General features: G+C 42.1%; 1 protein-coding gene across 1 annotated transcript in view; it reads right to left on the bottom strand.

The window, feature by feature from the left end:
- fam83fa (family with sequence similarity 83 member Fa) overlaps positions 1-26,155 on the bottom strand; it is a 63,425-nt gene that overhangs the window by 14,681 nt on the left and 22,589 nt on the right. The window contains exon 2 of the mRNA XM_028815236.2: positions 7,893-8,060. Coding sequence (XP_028671069.1) covers positions 7,893-8,060 — 168 coding nt within the window. The remainder of the gene's footprint in view (positions 1-7,892; positions 8,061-26,155) is intronic.

Raw genomic sequence — 26,155 nt, 5'->3', positions numbered from 1 at the left:
CAAATTTTAAATCTCGTGCATATATTCCTAAACGTGGTTTATCGTAAAACAACAGCGTATCAGGCAAGGAATGCAGTGAGTACGCAGAAAGTAATAAACAAACCAGAAACTCCCATTTGGACATCCCACATACAGAATACAAATTTGAAAGCTGATGCAGATATGTGTGCTTAAAAGATTACTACTGCTTTTATTGTCGTACTCTATAAATGTGGGCCATTTTCTCCATCTTTATTCCACAGCAAACTAAACACATGTTATTTGGTCAGAACCATTAGCGAGAGCAAAATTTAAGGTTAATGTTCTTGACACAGAAAAGCAAGTGTTTACTCAAAATATTGTCTATAAGGTAGTATTTTCTACTTAAATATGTTGTTTAATACAATAAGAAGTTACACAAGTATATAAACATATATACAACAAGCATTTATGTCAAATTGCTTCCTGTCTCACCCCTTCTGGTCCAGCTACTATTTAAACAAAGCAGCAACCAGTAGTCAGTGTTGACTCTCGTACCGGCTTCAGTCTAGGGCTAATCTCCATCGGTTGAAGCTGTCACAGCCATGGCTCCTAGACGTATTACTTGTTAACCATGATTGTGCTCCTCCTTTTTGACTCCAAACACCATTATTAAATGGGGGAATTCTTTTTGTTTTCTCTTCGCAGTATACATAGAAGCATGTAAGCATGCACCATTTTCTCATCCTTCTTTTGTGCTCAGAGCTGTAACTGCTGTGCGCCCATCCAAAATCATACAAAATACTATTACATCCATAATTCAAAGCATGAAACCATTAGAAAATTGGCTAGTAAACCCTAGTAACTGGACAATGACTGCCTCCCACTGCTGGTTTATAAACCATCACACTAATGATGCCACCCGATGTGACTTTAGAAGACACAACCCCAGCAACTAGCAACGTGCCACTGCATTGGAAGCACAACACGACAGCAAACGATTCCCCAAATAAATGGAAATAATAGCAATAATCTATAACAAAACAAAATAAAACACAAACGACATGTTCAATAATGCAGGAAATAGTACAGTATCAGTCATAATATTCTTTGCTTGCCATTCCCTACGAATTGGCCTTTCCTGTTTCGTACAGAAGCTGCCGAGCACATGCACACACCAAATGCCTTGAGGGAATGTGCCCAATATCGTCTCCCTCATATCCAGTCATGCATGTTCTAAATGCACATCAAACCACAAAAAATACATTGAAAACACAAGTCTCTGCATATGCATGTATCAGGCCATGAGTTCAAAATATACACAAAAATAAAAATTCTGTGAGTTCGTTCCTGTTTTGTACAGATGACGCTGAGCACATGCACACTCCAAGAGCCATGAGGGAATGTGCACAGTAGTGTCTTTTTCTTTCCAAAATATCTCTAGGATGGCTGTAATAATTGGCAAAGTGGCCATCATACTAAATGAACATACATCTCATCAGAGTTTCTGCATGTGAAAGGAAATGATTCCAGTGATTTTTTTTTCTTTTATCTTTATAGAACTTTATCCATCCATCCATCCATTATCCAACCTGCTATATCCTAACTACAGGGTCACAGGGGTCTGCCGGAGCCAATCCCAGCCAACACAGGGTGCAAGGCAGGAAACAAACCCTGGGCAGGGCGCCACACACACATACACACACACCCACACACCAAGCACACACTAAGGACAATTTAGAATCGCCAATGCACATAACCTGCATGTCTTTGGACTTTGGGAGGAAGCCAGAGTACCCGGAGGAAACCCACGCAAACATGGGGAGAACATGCAAACTCCATGCAGGGAGGACCTGGGAAGCGAACCTGGGTCTCCTAACTGTGAGACACTCCCACTCCCACTGCGCCACCGTGCCACCCGTAGAACTTTATTCAAACAGAAAATGACAGGCCGAAATATGTGGAATTAGAGCATGAAAACACATAAACATACGTGCATTAATGCATGTTTAAAACACAATCAATTCACAAAAAACACATGGAAAATACATGTGCTAATGCGCATCTTTGCATATGCATAGGTATGAATCAGGCTGTGAGTTCAACATATATTTAGAACAAAATTCTGTGAGCCAGTGGTCATACTGCTATAGGAAAACTCCATAGCGAGCAAGCATGAACAAGGAAATAGATAGATAGATAGATAGATAGATAGATAGATAGATAGATAGATAGATAGATAGATAGATAGATAGATAGATAGATAGATTTTAGTAGGTAGGATAAACTAGATAGAATTATGTGAAAAATGTCAGAAAGGGCAAAAATGAATCATTAAAACTAGATAGATAGATAGATAGATAGATGATACTTTATTAATTCCAAGGGGAAATTCACAAGGAAATGTGCAGCTGTGAACTTTTCAGCCAATTTCTTTTGACTGAAATGTAAACAAATTCATACACAATGTGAACACCTACAAATTAAATTAAAATTTATAATAAAGAGTAGTTCTTTTATTCTCATAAGCTTTGTACTTGGGCATGCCTATCTATTAGTAAAGAACATTCTCATGTTCAGACACCTGTAAGTGAAATCCAAATTTAGGAACAGCAGAGACCAGCAGGACTGAGAACTACATGTGGAAAGAGAAGTGTTAAGTGGGCAAGGATTCAAATTGCCACTCAGCTTAGTACCTCATTAATTAAAGCAGCTTGTTTAATTTGCAGCGGTAAAAAAAAAGATTAAACTATTATGTGATCTGTCATAACAGCTTAACGTTACAAGGATCAAGTAAAGAAATGTTAATTAATAATAATAATAATAATAATAATAATTATTATTATTATTATTATTATTGTTGTTGTTGTTGTTGTTGTTAATAAATAATAATACTAATAATAATAATAATTATTATTATTATTATGCCACTTTAAATTGCATTTTGTGGGTATCAGAATGTTATTTTTTTGTTAGATTATGATAATCCCAATACCCGGAACTGAATACTTAGTTGTGATGGTAGTAATAATAATAATAATAATAAAAAGAGGGCAGCATGGCTTGCTTCATTTAGTCAGTAAAGAAAGACACACACTGCTCTATAAAAAAGCACACTCTGGCATTTGAATGAGGTTAATGGTACCCAAACCGGTTGCATGATTATTCTGCTCAGGAAGCCATGGAGCCGAAATCAAGTGATGCAGAAGAGCAGTGATTCACCCAGTTTTCAAAAGGTGAAGCTGATTTCTCACTCAGCTCACACAGTGGGACCAAAATTAAAAAAAAAAAAAGCATCACGATCTGAACTAGTAAAGAATGTGGTAGAATAATAATTCTAGAATGGAGTTGGCTGTGCAGTCATTATGTTTTTTTTTTTTTTAAGATGGTATACACAAGGGGAGGCAGCAGCAATATTGCCTCTGGGAGACTGCGCTTATATCTCTGCAATGCCTGTGGAGATTTTGTTTTTCCCTGTTTTTATTTCAAAAAAACTACACTTCAAAAATGTGCAAGTTTATTTTTACTGGCAACTAAACTGGCCATGTGTGAGTTAGTTTGGTTGTGCAGCATGAAATCTAATGATGATTTCTATGTTGCACCCATAGCTGCTAGTTTAAGTTCAAGTCTACTAAGGCACTATATTTTGATTAAGCATGTTTGGAACTGGGTGGATGGAAAGGTAGAATCTCAAGGGGGGGTCCACATGGTGAAAAAACAAAAAATGCATTTGCAAAAGCTAGAAAAAAAATTAAGCAGGAGTTGTGTTACTTTAATTTAGGAAAAATAAATCTGACTATGAGTTGAGCAAAATGGAATTTCTTAAAATAAGCTAAAAAATTTTAGATACAAATTTTTTGAAAAGTCAATAAATCTTATGGCAAGGAAACCAAGATGTAATGACTTTTCACTTGCTTATACAGTATTTCATTTTTTTTTTTTTTGCAGTGCAATTCCTTTGAAGGCTGTCATCCAAAGAGACAAACTGAGTGAGTATCATCCTGGATTTTAACATCACATTCCCAAAATATAAAGCCTTGAAGAATAAAGTCAAATAAAGTCTGGTGCCAAAAATAATTCACAATTATCGAATACCAGTAACGGCGTACTGCACGATAACGTGCAGTGAATACACTTGACTTCTAGTTTTCATACTCTTTCTCCGTCTTTGTTTAGCATTTGTTTGCTCAGAGGTTGATGCGCTTGCTGCTTCCTGAGCAGCTCTTCTTACTCCACCCTAGCGGCCCGCTGCTTCTCTTTTTTCATTGGCATCTTTTCGCGTTAAAACTGATTAAGTTAGTTTTTGTGTTGCAATCACTTAGTACGTTTTCTTAAATTTTTCACTTAAGTGCCAATCTGCCTCAAGAATGATTAGCGAAGGTGGTGGGGAATGAGAACGGCGCCCATACGCATGCACCACACGGCTGCCCTGCTGCGTGGTGCCGAGAGTTGATTCAACAATAAAATACAATAAAAATAAAAAGAGTAATACAAATCATCACCCAGAAAGCGGATAATAGACGTAATGTACTATATGTGTACCAAATTTCAAGTCAATTGGTGAAACGGTTTGCGAGCTACAGGTGATTTAAAATCCTGGACAGACAAATGAACAGCCACGGTAGTGAATTATATAAGAAGATGATCCTACAATAAGTATATATGGTAGCTCAGTGTTTAGTGATGCTACCCAATGCTACCCAATAGTCCTGTAGCCGAGACTCCAATTCTTCACCTGTTTGTTTTGTATGTGGAAAGTGCATGTACACTCCATATATATATATATATATATATATATATATATATATATATATATATATATATATATATATATATATTTGGAACCCTGGGGCACATACAGCTGCCCTAACTCAACACAGGCAGGCAGAGACACAAGTTTGCCACACAGCACACGTTTATTCACGTCAGGAAACGCTTTTTCCCTGCTCCCCACAGCACAGTACACATAGCAAATGCACAGTCCAATACAATAGCATTTCCTTCTTCTTTCTCTACCTCCACTCCTCTTCTGGCAAGCTTCATCCACCTCTTTGCAACTCTGGCTCTCCAAGTAGTGGTGGCTGGTTCCTTTCATAGGACATCCGGAAGGATTCCAGGTGTGTGATGAGCTTCTTCCGGCTGCATTTCCAGGTGTGGCGGAAGTGCTACTAGATAGCTGCAAGCCAGGGGGCTGCCCTCTAGCAGTCCAGGGTAGATAGTGTCCAGAATAAGCTCTCTCCCCAGGTCCATGATCAAGACGTCCAGGCTGGGTAATGGCCCAGGTGGTCTACCACTATATATATGTATATATTGTAGTGGACAGCCGGGACACCCCTTCTGCTCATGTTCAGGGGGAGCCACCAAAGACTCCTCAGTACCTTCACCTGGGACGTTTGGAGCCCTCAACTGAGCGGGTGAAGGGGCAGGAGTTTCCTGCTTGCTTCCACTCCTGCAAGGGTCGAGCCGAAGGGAGCCGAGTGTGCTACAACTGCGGCCGCTCTGGCCACATCTGGTGGTGTTGTCCTGTGAGGACATCCAAGTGGCAGGGACGTCGGGGCAACACCCCCAGACCATTTGCTTTTGTTTCCACAGGGCAGAGCCGTAGTGCTGAGGACACCGACTCCACATTATGGAGAAGACCAGCCCTCACGGGACGGGCCACTGAGTCCCACGAGACTCATCTGGAAGAGGGGCAATGTAATGGACGGCTGGGTCCCATGCTGTATATGGTCCGGGGGAGCAGCCATGGGCTCCTCACTACCTCCCCTGGGACGCTTGGTGGCAGCCTCCCTGGCTGACGATGGTGCCTCAGTTTCCCGCAGGGTTTCCTGGGAGATGGATTTCTCCACAACCCTGTGGGGATCTGGGATGTCCGCCAGGAGGTGCTGCATGGATTCCGGAGCCCACCTGGACATCTCTACAGCCCCGCCCGGAGGTGCAATTAGCCACAGGTGATTAAGCACCTGGAGCACTTCCGGGTGGGCTATAAAAGGCCCAGCATCCACCACTAATGAGCCAGAATCAGGAGGAAGAGGACGAGGTTGCCTGAGAGGAGTGGTGGTGCCAGCGGAAGGATTGCTGTGTTGATAGTAAGGTGCTTTGGAACTGTGTTATACCTGTGGGGTTCACAAGGAAGATGTGCCCCACAGGGGAAGAGTGTTTGGGCTGTGTTTAAGTGCTTGGGACTGTGTATTGCCTGTAGGGTTCATGGGGACGACGTGCCCCACAGGTGAAGAAAAATAAAAGATTTCTGTTCCATTTACACGTGCCTCAGTGTGAATCTGCGCCAGGTCGGGCGCTTATTCATATATATTGTAGCGTGCGGCCGGGGGCTTTGCTGGGAGGACCGGGGAGGCAAGCATGGCCAGAGCGTTACCTCCCCTGGGATGCTAGATGGCAACCCCCCTGAGTTGCACTAGTGCCTCAGACTCCCGCAGGGCTTCATAGGAGTTGGAGTTTGGTTCAGCCCTGTTGGGATCCGCAGGCGCCGCCAGGGGGTGCTGCAGCAGGAGCTGCTGAGCCCTTATGGGAAATGAGTAGTCAAGCACCTGGAGCACTTCCGGGTGCCTTATAAAAGGAGCCAGCAGCCATTACTTGGAGAGCCAGAGTCGGGCGGAGGAGGATGAAGCTTGACTGGAGTGGTGGAAAGGAGAAGAGAAAGAGAAACAGAAAACAAAGTATTGTGTTTGTGCTGTGCTTTGGACTGTGTTGTGCCTGTGGGAAATGGGGAAGGCATTTGCCACAAGGAAAAAGAGAAAAATTAAAACGTGTGTGCTTTGAACTTGTGTCCCATGCTTGTCTGTGTTGAATTCAGCTGGCAGTGCCAGCCTGGGTGGTCCACAATATATATACACATTGTTACGCGCATGCACATAGGGGACAGTGTAAGAGCTCCAGTGATGGTAATTCTCCGCCATTCCATAGCTTGGTGTTGTGTAATCACCACCTTCTGTTTTCCTCCCTCTGCTTACCATAAGACTGACGTCTTTTCCACCACTGATGTCATTTCCAGTGTAATATATATATATGGATGGACTGGCACCCTAACTAGGATGAGGGTGCACTGAATGGAGCACTGAATGGATCATACAAGAAGTCATTTCTGCTAAGTGGGGCAATACCATCTTCTGAGGCCAAGGGTGGGCTTACTTCTTCCCCTGCAAACCATTATATCTATTCATATTCTTGTTAATCATTGTTAAAGTTACAATTTCCTTGTGTTTTTATTCACATACATCTCCTTTATCTGTGGGACCTGTTTGCAGATCTACTGTTTGGTTGTTCAGATATGTTGAAAAGGTCAATAGTTTCCATGGAGTGTATTTACTTTTTCACCACATTGTAAGTGATTAGCTCAGGATGACAAAACAGAAACTTTGTGGTTTAAAGTCCCTCAGTTATAATAATTTAGAGTTCCCAGTCACATTAACCTGCATGTATTTTTGAAATTTGCCAGAAAAGCATAATACTCCAGAAATTCCATATGGAAAGTGGCCAGGATAGGAATTAACCCAGGGTTCTTGGAGCTATGTGGCTATGGCTTGAGTTTAACTTAAGTTCATTTACGAGAAATTCTGTACAGAGAAATTCTTGTGTGTCTGATTAACATGTATCATGCCACCAGTGCCACCCCTCATCAATTCATAATTTCACATTCCTGCTACAGAATCTTTAAAGGAATGACAACACATTACTCCCATGAGCTTTTATCTAAAAGGTGGCTGATTTCAGAGGATTGTTAACTAACACTAGCTTTCGGGACTCTGTTGGGAGAGTTAGAAAGGTCATGGCCTTTATTTATGAGCAACAGCAAACAAAACACATGGATAAGATGGCAATATCTCAGTGCTGGATGCCCCAGGAACATGCCCAGCTTGAACTTAACAAGGCCCGCTCTTACACCTCATACCCCACATCCCGACAGGAGGACTTACTCTCAGATGTATTTCGCCCAACTCAAGTTGCCGACATGTCTGGATGAAAGATGAGACATGTTCTATGTCAAGGAGGATGTAGACTGGCACTTTTCTTTTATAACTGGCATCCACAAGGTCCTTCAAGATGTGAATGTCTGTAAATTCATCCATTACTATGGCCACCACCTAGAAGAGACAGAACAATCACATTTAATTCTGATGTTAAATGTTGATTTTGTCCTCAGAAGGGCCTTGCTAAATATTCTTGTGATGCTGCTATATGAAACAGAGCAGTAATCTTTACATCTCTCAAGGATGTGAAAAACAGAGCAGTTAGAAGGCCCATCTGTAGAAAACTGCTGCCATGGCTCCACTGTGATCGGACCATTTTTATTTTTGAATTTAGATAATGACACCCTCCACACCATACAGTGAACTGCTCCCTTGCTGTGAACTGAATGGCTTGACGGCAGGCCTTTATTTATGTATTACTCACTGTGACAAGTACTGGATTGACCAAGTAAATGTCAGGTAAGCAGTCTTCTGACACAAAGCCAGGATAAATGCTCTTAAGGCATCAAACGATGAGGAAGAGGCGGGGATGACACCAGTTTCCCAGGACTGACAGCATGCATGAGGTTCTATAGGGAACATGTGAAATGTAAAGACGTCAAACTAGTTTGTGTTTATGTTAGCATTAGGCTTTTGGGGCTGTAGAGTGGATCTGAATAGACGCGTTGAATGGATTAGCTTCACCCATTCCTGCGGTAAACATAAACTGACATAAGGGACAACGTAAAACAGCAGGGGGGAGCCTAGTCAGTTGATGTGTGTTTGCTAGCATTACCTGCAAAACAACTTATGACTTCTCTGCCTTAACACTGTAAAGAGTTACAATGAAATACAGTAAAAACAAATATATGCATATACATTAAAATTAAGCAAATATATATTACTAGGAATAGCTGGTAATTTGCAGTTTATTATTCTTCAGGCAAAATAAGGTGTACACAGGGTATCTGAGGCAGCTGCATGACAAATACCTAAAAACTTGGCAATAACAAAGAGTGACACCCTACATATAGGACAAGGTGGCAGGCTCCAGCATGTGCTGATTAATTAATGCAGGTTTTCATGCACAACTGTTATAGCTGGAAGATGTACATTATGAAATTGTGCTGTAGGAATAGCAAGAGATCACCAGATAGCAGAATTCTGAGCAGCAAACTATAATATCTGTTGTTCCTTATACATTTACAGCAAGGGCATATGTACCCAGATGGGTTTAAACACTCCACACATGCAAAGGATTACCCACTCTACAGAGTCTAGTTCACATCATGGCTGCCAAAGTCACATCATAAAGCATTCCAGCATTCTCATTGCTCATGCTAATCCTAGTAATATACTAGGGCTGGTCACAGATACAGTAGTGGAGTAAAAGCAGCCCACTTTTCTACACGGTAAGCAATAGGAGTTCACGTACACTCATGCACACCGGGACATCCTGTAAGCACTGCATGTGGAGTGCTTCCTGGTGATATCAGCTGAGCACTCTCTTACTCTACCCGCCCTTTACATGCAACACTGAAACTACACTCCACCCTTCCACTGTGTAAATCCTGCCAACTACACCAAGTGTTTTGTTGTAGGAGACACTCAACATTCTTGCTGGAAGAAGAACCAAAAAACCTTTTTTTCATTAAAATGTGCTTGGTATATAAAAAAAAAATGTCTGCTCTCATTTAAATTTCTAAGGTAAGGAGTTTTTAGAACATTATGTAAATATGTGATGTTCATACTCTACCTGTTGCATGAATCAGTGCCTAACTTTACAGTTGATTGGTTGAATACAAATGACTGTCCTTGAATGCACTTCCAGGAACAACAAAAGTCCACCAGAATTTATTACATTCCTTACTGGCAAAGACTATTAAACTGGAAACCCAATGTATGTGGGGTTAGACTCCCGTTCCCCTCTCCTCTATGCTGGAATGTCTGTGCTGAAAGTGGATGGATGAATCTTCATATCACTTTAAATGGTAGACTTAACTATCACAGGGGTCTATTTTTGTTTTGGCACAGAACACACCACAATCCTTCCCATTTCGGACATGTGCACTGTGGTAACTGCTGGTGCCTGGCCTCAAATCCAGGATGTTTGTACTACAAAGACCCCCAGAAGCAGCTCAATAGGAGATCATGTGTACTCATGCACACAGGGACTTCCTTTAAGCACTGTATGTGGAGTGCTTCCTGGTGATATCAGGTGAGTACTTTCTTACTCTGCCGACTTCACACTTTGTGTGAAGCACTGCTACTACACTCCACCCATCCACAGTGTAAATCCTGACAACTACAGCAAGTGATTTGTCCTGGAATCACAGCATGATCCATATCATTTTAGACATTTGCACTATGCTAACAGTCCAGTGGCCAGCTGCAAACATGCAATGCCTGGCATATAAAGGCTTTGGTGGAACTGAACTTATGGAAAGCTTAGCATCAAATCTTAAACTTTCCATGGTGGAAGGACCAGGGGAGAGAGCATATCCAGAGCATTACCTCCCCCGGGGTGCTAGGTGGCAGTCTCCCTGGGTTGCAGCTGTGCCTCAGACTCCAGCAGGACTCCATAGGAGTTGGAGTTGGATACAGCCCTGTTGAGATCTGTGCACACCACCAGAGGGTGCTGCAGCTGCTGCTGAGCCCTCATGGGCAGTTCTTCCGCCACACCCAGAAGTGCTGTCGGAAGCAGAACACCAAGCACCTGGAGCACTTTCGGGTGCCTCATAAAAGGAGCCAGCAGCCACTACTCCAGGAGCCAGAGTCGGGAGTAGGTGGACGAAGCTTTCCAGGAGGAGTGTAGAAGAAAGGAGAAAGAGAAAAGGAAGAAATTGTGTTGTTTTGCACTTGGTGACTGTGCTAGACTTGTGGGAAACAGGGGAAGGCGATTCCCACGGGGTAAAAAGAAAAATAAAAAAAACAGTGTGTGACTAGAACTTGTGTTCCACACTAGTCTGTGTCGGGTTGGGGTGGCGGTGCCCATCTGGTGCTCCACGATATATTAGCACAGATTAATGAATCCATTTCTGGCTTTCATGGATAAGATATTAAGGTCCAGCCAAGTATGTGAGTGTGGAGACGCTAGAGGTAGCAGGTGATGTTGTCCTCTTTGCCTCAACTGACTGCGATCTTTGGATCGCACTCAAATAATTTTCAGCTGAGTGTGAAGTGACTTGGATAAGGATCAGCACTTCCAAGTCTGAGGTCATGATTCTCTCTTGGGAAAGAGTGGATTGCTCTCTCCGGGTGCGAGGGAACAACTGCCCCTAGAGGGGGAGTATTAGCATTTCGGGTTCTTGTTGACAAGTGTTTTGTCTTGGTAGAGTAATATATGTTGCTCTACTTTCCCCTATTATATTATTAATAAGTAGCCTTTGTCAAAATGCCTAATCTCACAGATTTACCACTGTTTTTAAGGTATTATAGTATATAACTTATCCCCACCTTCCCTTCTATATCTATAACCTCAGGCAATTAGGTGTAGTAAAAAGACAAGCAGGAGTTAAGTTACACATAAAACAATGTATTATTTATAATAATCATAAATAATAACAATATGCAAAGTACATATGAATATTGGCAACCATACAACCTGATTAAATGGTGATGTGTAGTTTCAGGTGGCACACAGACTTGTAGTTATTTAAAATGTCTCTAGTTAAGGCATCATTGGTGCTCAGCTTTCTTCAGAACAGGCCGTATGCCTGTTCCAATATGGCTGCCAAGCTGTGGTTTCCATTGTGTTGTCTTCATCATCAGAGGTTAGTAAGAGATGCTTCTTTCAGATGTTAGTAAGAGAGAGAGAATGTGGTTGAACAAGCAGATTTATAGATTCTCTGTCCAACCCCTACAGCCAATAGGGAATCATAGTACTTAAAGGCCTCTGAGACAAGCCAATTCCAAACAAGCATACCTCAGACCAATGGAGAAATAGAACATCTTAATACCTGCCATCCCCCAAAATCATTTGTTGAGCTAAAGTTTGCCAGTTAGGCAACCTGGCTTCCTTTCTTGAAAGACTCAAGCAGAGAAACACCCATGTCAAGCACCTCCTTCCCCCAACTCTGTCGTAAAATTCAAAGGGGGGCAAACACGAATGCCTCTCACCAAAGTAACACTAAATTACATTGTTTTGACTAAATTACAAATAATGACATACAAAATATTTATCAAGTTACAGTGCATCCGGAAAGTATTCACAGCCTTTGCCATGAAGCTCATAATTGAGCTCAGGTGCATCCTGTTTCCCCTGATCATCCTTGAGATGTTTCTGCAGCTTCATTGGAGTCCACCTGTGGTAAATTCAGTTGATTGGACATGATTTGGAAAGGCACACACCTGTCTATATAAGGTCCCACAGTGGACAGTTCATGTCAGAGCACAAACCAAGCATGAAGTCAAAGGAATTGTCTGTTGACCTCTGAGACAGGATTGTCACGAGGCACAAATCTGGGGAAGGTTACAGAAAACATTTCTGCTGCTTTGAAGGTCCCAATGAACACAGTGGCCTCCATCATCCGTAAGTGGGAGAAGTTCAAAACCACCAGGACTCTTCCTAGAGCTGGCCGGCCATCTAAACTGAGTGATCAGGGGAGAAGGACCTTAGTCAGGGAGGTGACCAAGAAACCAATGGTCACTCTGTCAGAGCTCCAGAGGTCCTCTGTGGAGAGAGGAGAACCTTCCAGAACGACAACCATCTCTGCAGTAATCCACTAATCAGGCCTGTATGGTAGAGTGGCCAGATGGAGGCCACTCCTTAGTAAAAGCACATGGCAGCCTGCCTGGAGTTTGCCAAAAGGTACCTGAAGGACTCTCAGACCATGAGAAAGAAAATTCTCTGGTCTGATGAGACAAAGATTGAACTCTTTGGTGTGAATGCCAGGTGTCACGTTTGGAGGAAACCTGGCACCGCTCATCACCAGGCCAATACCATTCCCTACAGTGAAGCATGGTGGTGGCAGCATCATGCTGTGGGGATGTTTTTCAGTGGCAGAGACTGGAAGACTAGTCAGGATAAGGAGAAAGATGACTGCAGCAATGTACAGAGACATCCTGGATGAAAACCTTCTTCAGAGCGCTCTTGACCTCGGTTCATCTTTCAGCAGGACAACGACCCTAAGCACACAGCCAAGATATCAAAGGAGTGGCTTCAGGACAACTCTGTGAATGTCCTTGAGTGGCCCAGCCAGAGCCTAGACTTGAATCCGATTGAACATCTCTGGAGAGATCTTAAAATGAATGTGCACCGACGCTTCCCATCCAACCTCATGGAGCTTGAGAGGTGCTGCAAAGAGGAATGGGCGAAACTGGCCAAGGATAGGTGTGCCAAGCTTGTGGCATCATATTCAAAAAGACTTGAGGCTGTAATTGCTGCCAAAGGTGCATCGACTAAGTATTGAGCAAAGGCTGTGAATGCTTATGTACATGGGATTTCTCAGTTTTTTTTATTTTTAATAAATTTGCAAAAACCTCAAGTAAACTTTTTTCACGTTGTCATTATGGGTGTTGTGTGTAGAATTCTGAGGAAAAAAATGAATTTAATCCATTTTGGAATAAGGCTGTAACATAACAAAATGTGGAAAAAGTGATGCGCTGTGAATACTTTCCGGATGCGCTGTATATGCAAAATCTCACATCACAACACTATGTGACGATCAAAGGAAGCGTAAGATCAACAAGTGGATTGGAGTGGTTGTAGCTGTCCTGCAGGCGCTGCACTGGTCTCTAGTGGTAAAGCGGGAGCTGAGTCTAAGAACATAACTCTTGGTTTACCAGCTGATATACCTTCTTGCCCTCATTTATAGACATAAGCTGTAGGTAATGACTGAAAGAAGGAGATTGTGAGTACAAGGTTTCTTTGCAGGGTGGCTGGGCTGACACTCCATGATAGAGTAAGAAGCTCAGTGACTGGGGGAAGCCTTAGAATAGAGTCCAGATCGAGAAGAGTCAGTTTGGGCACGTCGTAAGGATACCCCTTGGCCATCTCCCCCTTGGGCTGTTACAGGCACAGCCCACTGTGCATTGACCCTGCGGCAGGCTCAGGACATGCTGGAAGGATTATATCTCTCGGCTGGCTTGCAAATGTCTGGAAATTCCCCAGGAAGAACTGGACAGGGAAGTTAACGCTAACCTGTTTGGCCTGCTACCACAGCAGCCCTCGCAAGGAAAAGTGGTTTCAGAAAATGAAATGAAAAATAATTCACTTTGGAACCCAGTGCAGTTGAAACCTTTCCCAGGAGCACATCTTACAGTCCAAGACTAATCAATGCTCAGGTAATCCTTGGCTCATACTTGGCCAGATCAGAGTCCCTAAGTAACCAAACGTGCCTGTTTTTGGAATTAGGAAGTTAGACTGAAGTCCTGGGGAAAACTGACACGGGCATAGGGAGAGCATTTAATCTCTTCACAGACACTACAAGTCATGTCTGATTTATACATAAAAGAGCATATATTAAAATCCAGTTAGATTGTGTTGGCATTGCTTCAAATAAATGTCATCACCCCATGTGAAGAAAGTGGCTGGTCAGTGCTGGTACTCCTTTGTCAGGTCATTCTTTACGGTCTTGCTGTTTCGTGCTCAAATGTTTAGATTTCACAAGCCCTGAACTAGTTAATGTCACCTAACTGGAATGACAGGTCCCCTTCGTCTCACTGATCTTAGATTTCAGAAAATGCCAAAAGGCAATTCATTGTTTCCTTCTGCAATTCTTTGTTCATTTGTTAGCAAAAAGAAGCAAAATGTTTGCATTTCCTGGAGAAGGAAACCGTGAAAGCACAAATCATCACAGTGGCGCTTATCAGTAGCGACATCTCATCACCACCACCCTTCATTTTTTAAGGAGCCCCGCCTACCACACCCTGCCCTTCTAAGATACCTAAAGGGAATATCTAAAAACAAAAAAAAAATCCATTGTATATATTGGCTTGCAGAAATAAATCTGGTAGGTGAGAGTTTAAAATGTCTCAACCAACCTTGACGGCACCAGCACTCTGTCAGGGAGCACAAGCTGAATGGTCACCATTTTACAAAAACAGTATTGAACAGTAAACATGAGGTGATTGCTGCAGTGGTCAGTGCACTGACCACTGGGTTTGAATTCCAGACCTGATCCCTGTCTCTGTGGTGTCTGTTTGTTCTGCTTTGGTTTTCCTCCCATAAACCAAAGACAAGCAGGTCAGGTTTTCTTAGCAACTCTAAACTGGCACTGTCTGAGGGAGTGTGGGTGTGTGGGTGGGTGCGCCCTGTGATGGATCAAAACACGTGTTCTCCATATGAGTGTGCTTGTGAGTGTTTATCTTTCTCTTTTCCCTTTTTGACTCTCTATAATTTGTAACGTCAATCTCAGGGATTCTTCCCCTGACCCCCTGTATTTTGGGTCATCTAACTGGCATTGGCGGGGTGGTGACTCTGAGGCTAGGGATTTGCATGGTTCGAATTCCGTAAAATGCAAGAAGTGACTCTACTCTGTTGAGCCCCTGAGCAAGGCCCTTAACCTGCAATTGCTCCATCCTGAGTATGATGTTAATGTGCATCCAGCCCTACATGCAGGCCCTCCAACCTGCAGGGGAAAACCTAGTGGTTGGTGGCAGGATTGGCACTACAGCCACCCCGTAAAGAAAAACCTCACAGTTTACAATGTGGTGCTGGGGTGTCACCCGTTGTACGGCTGCACTCGGGTCCCAATCCGGATGGTTTGGTGTGTGGTGGGTGCGGCAATGTGCTTTAATCAACGCAGGCTCCCAACCTCTAACTGGTATTGTTATTGCCCAGCTGACATTAATGGCTGGACCTAGGAGTGGTTAGTCAGTGGGATTTAATAGCCTGCACACTTTCAGCTTCTCCGTGGATGGAAGTAGGAGATGATTTAGACTTTTGATGTGAGTCCCCATCCCATTCTGTGCTTATTTTGGAAGCACCCATCAAATGAAAGGAGCACTGACTATTCACATTATTTACCCATCCTTCTGTTATTTAACCTGCTTAATCCAACAGATAGACATTGATCACATAAAAGCATTTGCTACCAAATTGCGATGGTCTTAACGCCATCACCAGACAAAAGAAGACGTACAGATGGAATGACAAACATAAGCAGCAAGAGGTTAGTAATGTGATAAGTAACATGTTTTTGTATTTTAATTGTTTTTAGGTTTTTCATCATCAGGACTTACTCTCTGTAATTTCAGGGGTGAACTTAACCATTAGGCAAAAGTCAGCAAATGCCTAGGGCCCCAAAGTAGCTCAGGACCCCATGATAGAAATGCATTTATGTACTTTTTCTTTCTGTAATATTAAAAATACTTTATTAAACTTGCGGTTATGGCTGTTATTTTCTATGGCCTTCTGTCAATTTGGGGCTCCCCTCGTTCAGACCAGACTACAATGGACTATCCATGTTAAGGCCACAGTACTGCACAGTTGGAAGGGAAGCCTGAAAGAGTAAACGTACAACATGGCTAAGAACAGAGGCTTGTAAGTGTAGCAGGGTCAATGACGTACCAGTATGTTCTACAAAAAAACAAGGTAATGACTAGAAAATGGAACAAAGTTACACAAGTGGAGCAGAAAAATTAAAACAAGGAAGAAAGCCAAAAAAAAAAGGTACAAAGTTCCCAAAAGTAATTTAAATAAGTAAGTGGTGGCCCTGAGGGGGCGGAGTGGTGGCTCAGAGGGGGCGGAGTGGTGGCTCGGGGTTAGTTGTGGCCCAGAAGGGCAGAGTGGTAGCTATAAGGTGGCGGAGTGGTGGCTCGGGGGGGGGGGGGGGGGCGGGGAGTTGTGGCCCAGAAGGGCAGAGTGGTAGCTCTGAGGGGGCGGAGTGGTGGCTCTGAGGTAATCAAAAGGTTGCCAGTTTGAATCCTATGAACACCATAAGTGACTCTATTCCTGGACTCCTGAGCAAGCCCCTTAACCTGCAATTGCTCCATCCTGTGTATGACATTAATCTGTATCTGGCCCTCCAGCCACCATAAAAAACCTCACACTATTCAGTGTGGTGCTGAAGTGTCACCTGTTGCATGGTTGCACTGGGATCTCAATCCGGGTGGTTAACCATGTGGTTGGTGTGGCAACGAGCTGTAATTAGCGCATGCTCCTAACCACTCTCTCTCCTTTTCAAATAACATGCAGCTTGATACTAGATATATATATATATATACAGTGGAACCTCGGTTTGCGAGTAACTTGGTTTACGAGTGTTTTGCAAGACGAGCAAATATTTTTAATAAATTTTCACTTGATAAACGAGCGAGGTCTTGCAGTACGAGTAGTTTGTCTGCTGAGCGTCATGTGATCACAACTGAGCTGATGGTTCTTCTCTCTCTCTCTCACTGCGGGATTGTGGGCAATTGTCTCCTATTCTCCGTCTGAGTCAGCGTGCCTCACTCAAATAGTCAACATCCGTATGAGCGTATAGTGTTTACTACAGCATTAGCATTGTGACTGTGCGCGCGTGCGCGCTCGTGCGTGTGTGTGCTCGCGCGCGCGTGTGTGCTGTGACGTGCGAGTCCCCGTCTTGCACCCTAAAACACGAAGCTGAGTCTCAGTACTTTAGCAACACAAGCTTTATTCAGCTTGAAACAGCGTGGTTATTTATACACAAAGACACAGCAGTCAGGCAGGGCCCTGCACATTTATAATGTTCCTTGTTCCTTGTATCACTCATTGATGGCAGGTGCTTATAGCATGTCCGTGATCTTTTCAGATTCGCTTTTACGGAGAACTGCTACAGCGCTGGGAGACTGCGATTGCTTTGGGACGCTCTTCCGCATGTCGTCCTGTCGGGTGGAATCCCACAAGAGTTTAGAAACTCACTCACACCAGCCATGATTCTTTTCAAAGGTAAAGTGCAAGTTACTTTGTTTTATGTATTTTTACTTTATATTTTGTATTAATCATTTTTGTATGAATAGTTTTGGGTTGTAGATCAAATCATCTGAGTTTCCATTATTTCTTATGGGGAAATTCACTTTGATATACGAGTACTTTGGACTGAGAGCAATAAATTATGCTCGCAAACCGAGGTTACACTGTACATATCTATCTATCTATCTATCTATCTATCTATCTATCTATCTATCTATCTATCTATCTATCTATCTATCTATCTATCTATCTATCTATCTATCTATCTATCTATCTATCTATCTATCTATCTATCTATCTATATATATATATATATATATATATATATATTTAGAGGACCTTTACAAGATGTTGCAACAAATGCAATAACCACTGCGCTGCCACAGTCAGTGTGTCAAACACCCACCATCACCACGTCATCCACTTCTGAGGGTAATATTGAAAGCACGGCCGCCTACATTTAGTGGTGGGCAAAGGATGACCTATGGTGCAGGTGCAAACAGCCTGCCAGCTGCCATGTAGACATATCCTAATATTCCGTACCTCATGATGTGTTCTTTTTTTTAAGCATTTTATTGATTTTATTAAAATGAAATAACGTTTCATGGAAGCGAGTCAAGTTTAACAAAACTAGGTTTGAAACAAATCAAACCTCACCCATGAGAAAGAGAGATAGGCCAACAGAGTAAAACTCTAAACTAGTAAAAATAAGTAAACAGATACATTAATAAATGAATAGAGAGAGAATCCATTTCCTCAGTTTAAATGCTTATTCAAAAATGTTACTGAATAGATCCTGCCAGGTTTTGAAAAAGTTTTGTACAAATTCTCTAAGTGAGAATTTGATTTTTTCCAATTTTAGATAATATCTAACATCGGTTACCCATTGACTTAAAAGAGGTGAGTTAGGATTCTTCCAGTTGAGCAAGGTAAGTCTGTGTGCCAATAGTGTAGTGAAGACAATCACAGTTTGTTTGTCCTTCTCCACTTTAAGCCCATCTGGAAGTCAACCAAACACAGTTGTTAGTGGATTAGGAGGGATTGTGACCCCATGGCTGTCTGAAAGGCATTCAAAGATTTTGGTCCAAGATGATGTTAAACACGTGGCCAATGATGCTGGAGCTTGATCGCAACGTTTACAGGTTGAATCTTGCCCTGGAAACATTTTGGACAATTTTAAACAAGACAGATGCACTCGATAGATGATTTTAAGTTGAAAAATTGAATGCTTTGTGCATATGGAGCTCGAGTGAATTCTGTGCATCGCTGCCTTCCACTCCTTTTTTGAAATATTGAATAAGAGATCCTTTTCCCATTGTACTCTGGGATCTTTGAAAGGGAGGGACTGAAAAATGTTTTTACATATTACAGAGATGCTGTCTGAGTCCTCAAGACTGATCAATATTTTTCCGGCATAGAGGTAGATAGATAGATATTTAGGAGTGAGGTGAGGAAATTTGGGCAGGTTCTGTTTAACAAAGTTTCTAATTTGGAGGTAGTGAAAGAAATGTGTTGCTAGAAAGTTCAATTTGGAGTGTAATTGTTCGTAGAATGCGAAGATATTAAATAGATATTTCCAGATATTAAAAACTGTGTACGTTTGAGAGGGGTGTGTTATTAACAAAATGTTGCTGCAGTTTGCTGGGGTAAGCGTAATAAGTTGCCAAGCAGTGTAATCCAAAGAAACCAAGCGTTTACCATAGGAAGTCTGCACATGGATAAATATCAATGTTTTTATCTGGGTTGCTTGCCATTGTCTTGCATGCTCATTTTTAAAGAGTATTATTTTGTGCAGGGTGATTTTATCAAAGTCGGATTTAATCGGTTGCAGCACCCTGAAATCGGAACTTTCGAGTGTCACTGTAACTCTGTACATAACTGAGCACAAATGTAAATGTGTGCGGGTTAGAAGCTGATCTATAGAAATGGATTATTCCTGCACTTGCCAGACATGCAACTCAGATTGCCATCCCTCATCGTGAATTTGAATTTTTGATCTCAGGACATCTTGGGCTGCAAGATGAGTTTTTTCAATTTTTTTTCGAGCTCCTTTTGCTGTTAATGTGGACAACATGCCAAACGTTTTGCAGCTGAAAGTAACTCCTGGGCAAAGGAGCAAATTCAAAATAAGTTTACCAAAGTTTCTTCTCCTGATTTCTACAGACTGCACATTGCTTAGGATTTGGTTGTTTTTTTTCATACTAGCATGCCATCATTACGAGGCATCGATTTCAATTGTGTGCAGGTCACTTAACAAATGAAATTACTTAAAAGCAGGTATAGAAATGTACTAACAGATACCCATCTTTGTAATAAATGATCACAAAAACCAACATTTCGTTTGATAGTAACCATTTGTGCCAACGGAAGCAGCTTCACGTTCATGACCAGAACAGCAGCATGAAATTATTTTTAAGTGTTTTACCATTGCCCTTAATAGCTTAAAAAAGCTTTTATAATTAAAACTATGTTTAAAATTATTGTTTGAGATTAACACATATGCTAGTTGGCCAGGGCTCATAGACACACCCAGACATACTGCATGAGTCATTATTAACAATTTGTCACACTTGTAGAAAAGATTGTCCACCCCTGCTTTATGTTAATAAGCATGAGATTTATTGAGGGGCCCACTGCTGTTTTTGCCTTAGGTCCCCAAGTCATTATATCTGCTTCTCTTTAATTTGGATGACGTTTAAACAAAGTTCTTTTTTAGTTCTTTCTTATTATTCTTCATGTTTAGAAGCGTCTCATGACTGAGATCAAAATGGTAAAATATAAAAATGGCGGCAGGTTCAGCTTACGTTATCCCTCCTTGAGTAAACAACATATTGATATCTCTAGCGTAATTAGCTTTATTTCCAAGTAGACCTTGGTGTTAACTTTTGTTTTTGGCTCCAAGTATCTCTTTGGCTCCCTCATTCGATTCTGATTTTGTCTTCTTGTTTTTGGTTGCTTTTCATTTATGATCTCCTGGCTCTGACTCTCTGCTTGTCCTAAGTACAGTATAATTATGGCTGTGTTTATTAATTATTTATTGATTTAGCAGATAGCTTTATCCAAGGCAACTTACAAAGCAAGTTATTCTGCAAGCAAGAATGAAATTGCAAGCATCAGAATATATAAAAGTGATTACATGGAGTAACTGCTACATAATTATACCTACAACTAGACTAAGACCAAAAGACAAACATCAGCATCCTAAACTCTTTGTTAGCACACCAGCTATTCTGTAGGATGGAAGAAAAGCAAGTCCAAAATATTCAATGAAAATGTGTGTTTTCAAAAGATGTCTATACACAAGTAAATTGGGTGCAGTTTGAATAGATAATGGGAGTCCGTTCCATGGCTTTGGAGCAAGAATGGAGAAGCACTGTTCAGTTTTGGCACATTTGGCAAGAGAAGGGAGGTTCAGAAGATAGGCAGAGGGAGAATGGGAACTTCTTGAAAATCTCTGCCTGGTATCTCCTGGTCCTTGTGTATTCTTGCTATATGGTTGTGAGGCATGGATGCTATCCAGTAACCTGAGATGAAGACAGGACTCCTTTGGTACTGTGTCTCTACAGAGAATCCCTGGGTACCATTGATTTGACTTTGTGTCGAATGAGGGGTTGCTCACGGAGTCCCGAATGAGGCACATTACCTCCATTGTGAAGGAAGCATCAGTTACAGCACTACGGCCATGTGCCGCAATTCCCCAAGGGTGAACCGGCTTGCAGGGTCTTCATTTTTGAGGACTCGAATGGCTGGACTAAGCCAAGGGGATGCCCACATAACACCTGGCTGTGGCAGATAGAGGGTCATTTCCGGAGGCTGAGATGGGCAGCATATCTGCCTCTTTGCCAACCAGAATCCCGAGCTGTTTTGTTGTGCATGCTCCTCAACCTGACTTGACCTGACCTTGTCGATCTCATAGAAATCTTGAGACACATGTGTGTCTTTAAATAAGTAAAAAAAGACAGATAAAAAGTAGATAAAAATAAGCTGATAAAACCTAAATATGAAGTAATACATAAGTGGACATTGTATACAATGATAGATAGATAGATAGATAGATAGATAGATAGATAGATAGATAGATAGATAGATAGATAGATAGATAGATAGATAGATAGATAGATAGATAGACAGACAGACAGACAGACAGACAGACTGACAGACAGACTGACTGACTGACTGACTGACTGACTGACTGACTGACTGACTGACTGACTGACTGACAGACTGACTGACTGACTGACTGACTGACTGACTGACTGACTGACTGACTTGATCAGAGATGGGACCAAGAACCTGATGGTCATTTTGACACAGTCCTCTACTAAGACTCTTCTAGAAGGACGATCATCTCAGCAGCAGTCCAACAATCAGACAGAAGCCACTCTCAAGTAAAAACTATTACTGGTGTTGAAGCTTAGAGACCTTGGTCTGAACTGCTCCATATATGGCTTGGTGCTATGACTTCCCAACAAATAGGCCCCAGTCAGTGTGAATTGGTAACAAGATCTCCTCCATGCTGTTCACCAACACTAATGTTCCACAAGGTCTTTACACTGCTATACAGTTTATTCACCTATGACTGTGCAGCAAATCATGAGGGAAACAGCAGCATGAAGTTCACAGACGACTCCACCTTGATTGGTTTTGTGAACAATGGCGATGAGTCTGCCTACAACACGAAAATGAAAAACCTGACTGTATGGTTCCATAACAACAACCTCTCCCTGAATGTTAAGAAAACAAAGGGAGCCACTGACTTCAGCAAGAATAAGGGCAGTCACGCTCCACTCCACATCAGGCTCCACTGTCCAGACAGTTAGCAGCTTCATGTTTCAGGTTGTCCAGATCACTGATTGCCTTTGGTGGTCTGTCATAACCACTTACATCCTCAAAAAAACTCAGGAAAGACTCTTTTTTCTGAGAATAGTAAAGAGCTTTGTGATGGGAACCAAAATATTGGTGAACTTCTACCAATGCACTATTGTAAGTATCCAGATGCATCACAGTGCAATTGGGTAGCATGACTTGCCAGAATCACAGACTCCTCCAAAGGAAATTGGGCGCCTGATTGTTCTAAAATCATTGGGGTCGACCTTCCACAGCTACTATGTATACCAGCTACTCCACCAGATGTCTGAGAAGGGCTGAATCCATCATCTTAGATAGATAGATAGATAGATAGATAGATAGATAGATAGATAGATAGATAGATAGATAGATAGATAGATAGATAGATAGATAGATAGATAGATAGATAGATAGATAGATAGATAGATAGATAGATAGATAGATAGATAGATAGATAGATAGATAGATAGATCATCCAAATCATGAAATTATCCTGTTCATCCAACTTCCAACTCCAGTAAATCCTATTATAATGTTATATAGGACCAGAGCCTAAATAGCCACCCTTAAATGAAATGAAATTTTAAAATGTATGGAAATTCAAATAACAAAACTATGCCATTAATTTAAAAGGGCATAAAATGACACATGCTGGTAGCTTTAAGCTTGTTGTTTGTGAATTAAAAGTCCTCTTCCACACATAAACATTCATGCTAAGTTGAAATCTACTGATATCAGTGGTGTTCCTGCGGTGCTCAGCCACACCCGATGCGTTCAAAATAAGTAATACGCTCCCCTCAGTAATTTCGCTTACTATTAAAATGTTAATAACAACCATCAGCTTTGTCTTTTTATGCATTTTTTTCAAATTTCTATGAAATGCTCAATGTAATTGCTTATCTTGAAAAATATTCTTCTTTTAGAATGTGAAATTGTCTTCCTGCTGGGTGCTGCAAGTCTGAATGTCTGGGCTGATTAGCCCTGCAGAGTTCCCTGTACCTTCAGGTGTGTGTGCACATGTGTAGCCTGAACTTGACTTCAGGGCATCATGGACACCAGGTATGGTCTGATGTTCTAGTCAAGATGGGTCAAAGTTCCTTGCATGCCTGGAAAGCCAGTTTTACAGAAGGACAGGGGGAGACCACTCACCTGGATTATTTGCTTGCCCAATATAAAAGATGGCAGTCTCCCTGGGCTATAGTACTTGCATGAAGGCTAGAAATTGCTAAGTTCCATGGGTGCCACCAGGGGGAGCTTCAGGGACTGATCATCGCTACTTTAAGGAACTTCCGCCTGACCCGGAAGAGCTTCCAACAAGTAGTGCTGTAAGAGCAGAAGTACTCTCGGGTCACACATAAAACGACTCCAACACCTTGCCAGAGGGAATTAGGGAGTCGGGAGGACAAAGCTCACCTGAAGGAGTAGAAGGAGAAGAAGAAGAGAGAGAGGGAATTGTACTTGGGTGATTCTATTACGATAAGAAAAATTTTTGTAAAAGGTATTGTAAAAATGAACCCAAGACTTATGTTGACAGCGGCACGGTGACGCAGTGGGTAGCGCTGCTGCCTCGCAGTTGGGAGATCTGGGGACCTGGGTTCGCTTCCCGGGTCCTCCCTGCGTGGAGTTTGCATGTTCTCCCCGTGTCTGCGTGGGTTTCCTCCGGGCGCTCCGGTTTCCTCCCACAGTCCAAAGACATGCAGGTTAGGTGGATTGGCGATTCTAAATTGGCCCTAGTGTGTGCTTGGTGTGTGAGTGTGTTTGTGTGTGTCCTGCGGTGGGTTGTCACCCTGCCCGGGATTGGTTCCTGCCTTGTGCCCTGTGTTGGCTGGGATTGGCTCCAGCAGACCCCCGTGACCCTGTGTTCGGATTCAGCGGGTTGGAAAATGGATGGTTGGATGGACTTATGTTGATGTTGGTGTGTTTGAGGATTTGGGTGATCAGTGGCACCCTGTACAGGTCACAAGGGTCATCACTCATATTAAAACGAGGACCATCTGTTGTTATTTTTTTTTTATTGCAGGCTTGCACTTGTAGTTCATGCTTTTCCCACTCAAGACCATGCACCACATACCAACAAGGAGGTGCAAAAAATCTAGCAGACTTTTTTTGTATCACTTAAAGGTAGCCACAGAAAAAGAGATCAGTATCAGGAATGCATCATTGATATTATGCTGCATCTTGATTTCCCCCAACAACTGAGAAGGACCACCCTAAATTTGAAAAAGCCACCAAGAAGGCCTATGTCTGCTCCTGTTTCAAAGAGGCACAAAATCCTGGTGCAGAAACAACAGGCAGGTATGTGACAAATGATAATTCAATAGTTTGCTGGCCTTGCAGAAGCCCCTGACTGTGGGGTACTTAGCGTTAAATTAATAAAGTATCTATCTATCTATCTATCTATCTATCTATCTATCTATCTATCTATCTATCTATCTATCTATCTATCTATCTATCTATCTATCTATCTATTTATCTATCTATCTATCTATCTATCTATCTATCTATCTATCTATCTATCTAGTTTGAGTTGTGTATGTTTTTCCATGTTATCGTGGCTTGCCCTTTTCCACCTCCAATCAATTCTAAACTTCAGGTATTGCCATTTCAATTTAGGTAATTCATCACCAGTGGATTTTCCTGAGCAATGGGTGGTTGTGAGTTACTCACTTTACTGAATGTTGAAGTCTATAATGCTGTCTTTTGTCAGATGCTAATGATATTAAAGATCTGATGCCAATTGAGATAGACCAGGCACCAGAATCCCAAAAACTAATTGACGTTTTGTGATGTGAATGGTGTGTGAACTTGCATGTTTCACTAGTCCTTTTCAAATATGAGGCAAACATTATTAGTTGGGTAAGTTAATGTTTATGTTGGGGAAGTCTGCACACATATTGGAAAGTTCTGGTATGACGCCTGCCAGGGGTAAATGTTTGGATGGCATACCGGTCATTAAACCACCCACATGACCCTCTAATAGTTTGTAACTGAGATGAGACAACAGCCAGTTTTGAATAGTCAAAGTGCATGGTGAAAGCTTCTTAAAACAAAGTCAGACTAATAAGGTGCAGTGCAGAAAGTAATAAATAAGATTAAATAATCCAACTAAAAGTAAGTGCTCATCTGCAATTAAGAATTGAACAATAAATGCGTTAAAATCCGAAAGTGAAATACTTTTAGGCATCTGATAAGAAACTCCTCTCATCTCTCTTTCTCTGTCTCTCCCGCACACCCTGGTGGGTCTGCTCAACATCAATCGACTCCCATCCTTCCTGCCCACTTCAGCTTCAGCCGAGCCAGCCCTTCATTATCCCATACACTGTATCGCCCAACCTGTATCTCGGGAGGATCAATCCAAGTCCCCGCTCTTACACAAAAGCTCAGTAGGGACACCCCTCGGAGTGCCAATGCCTTCGCTCCCTCACAGAGGCCTGACCGCCCTGCCTCCCCAAACTCATTCATGCCTACTTGCTCTCCTGATATTTCCCTGAGGTTCCCTTACTTTATC

The sequence above is a fragment of the Erpetoichthys calabaricus genome, chromosome 12, assembly GCF_900747795.2.
Source record: "Erpetoichthys calabaricus chromosome 12, fErpCal1.3, whole genome shotgun sequence".
Taxonomy (NCBI): Eukaryota; Metazoa; Chordata; class Cladistia; order Polypteriformes; family Polypteridae; genus Erpetoichthys; species Erpetoichthys calabaricus.
This window is presented reverse-complemented; position numbering and strand designations above follow the sequence as displayed.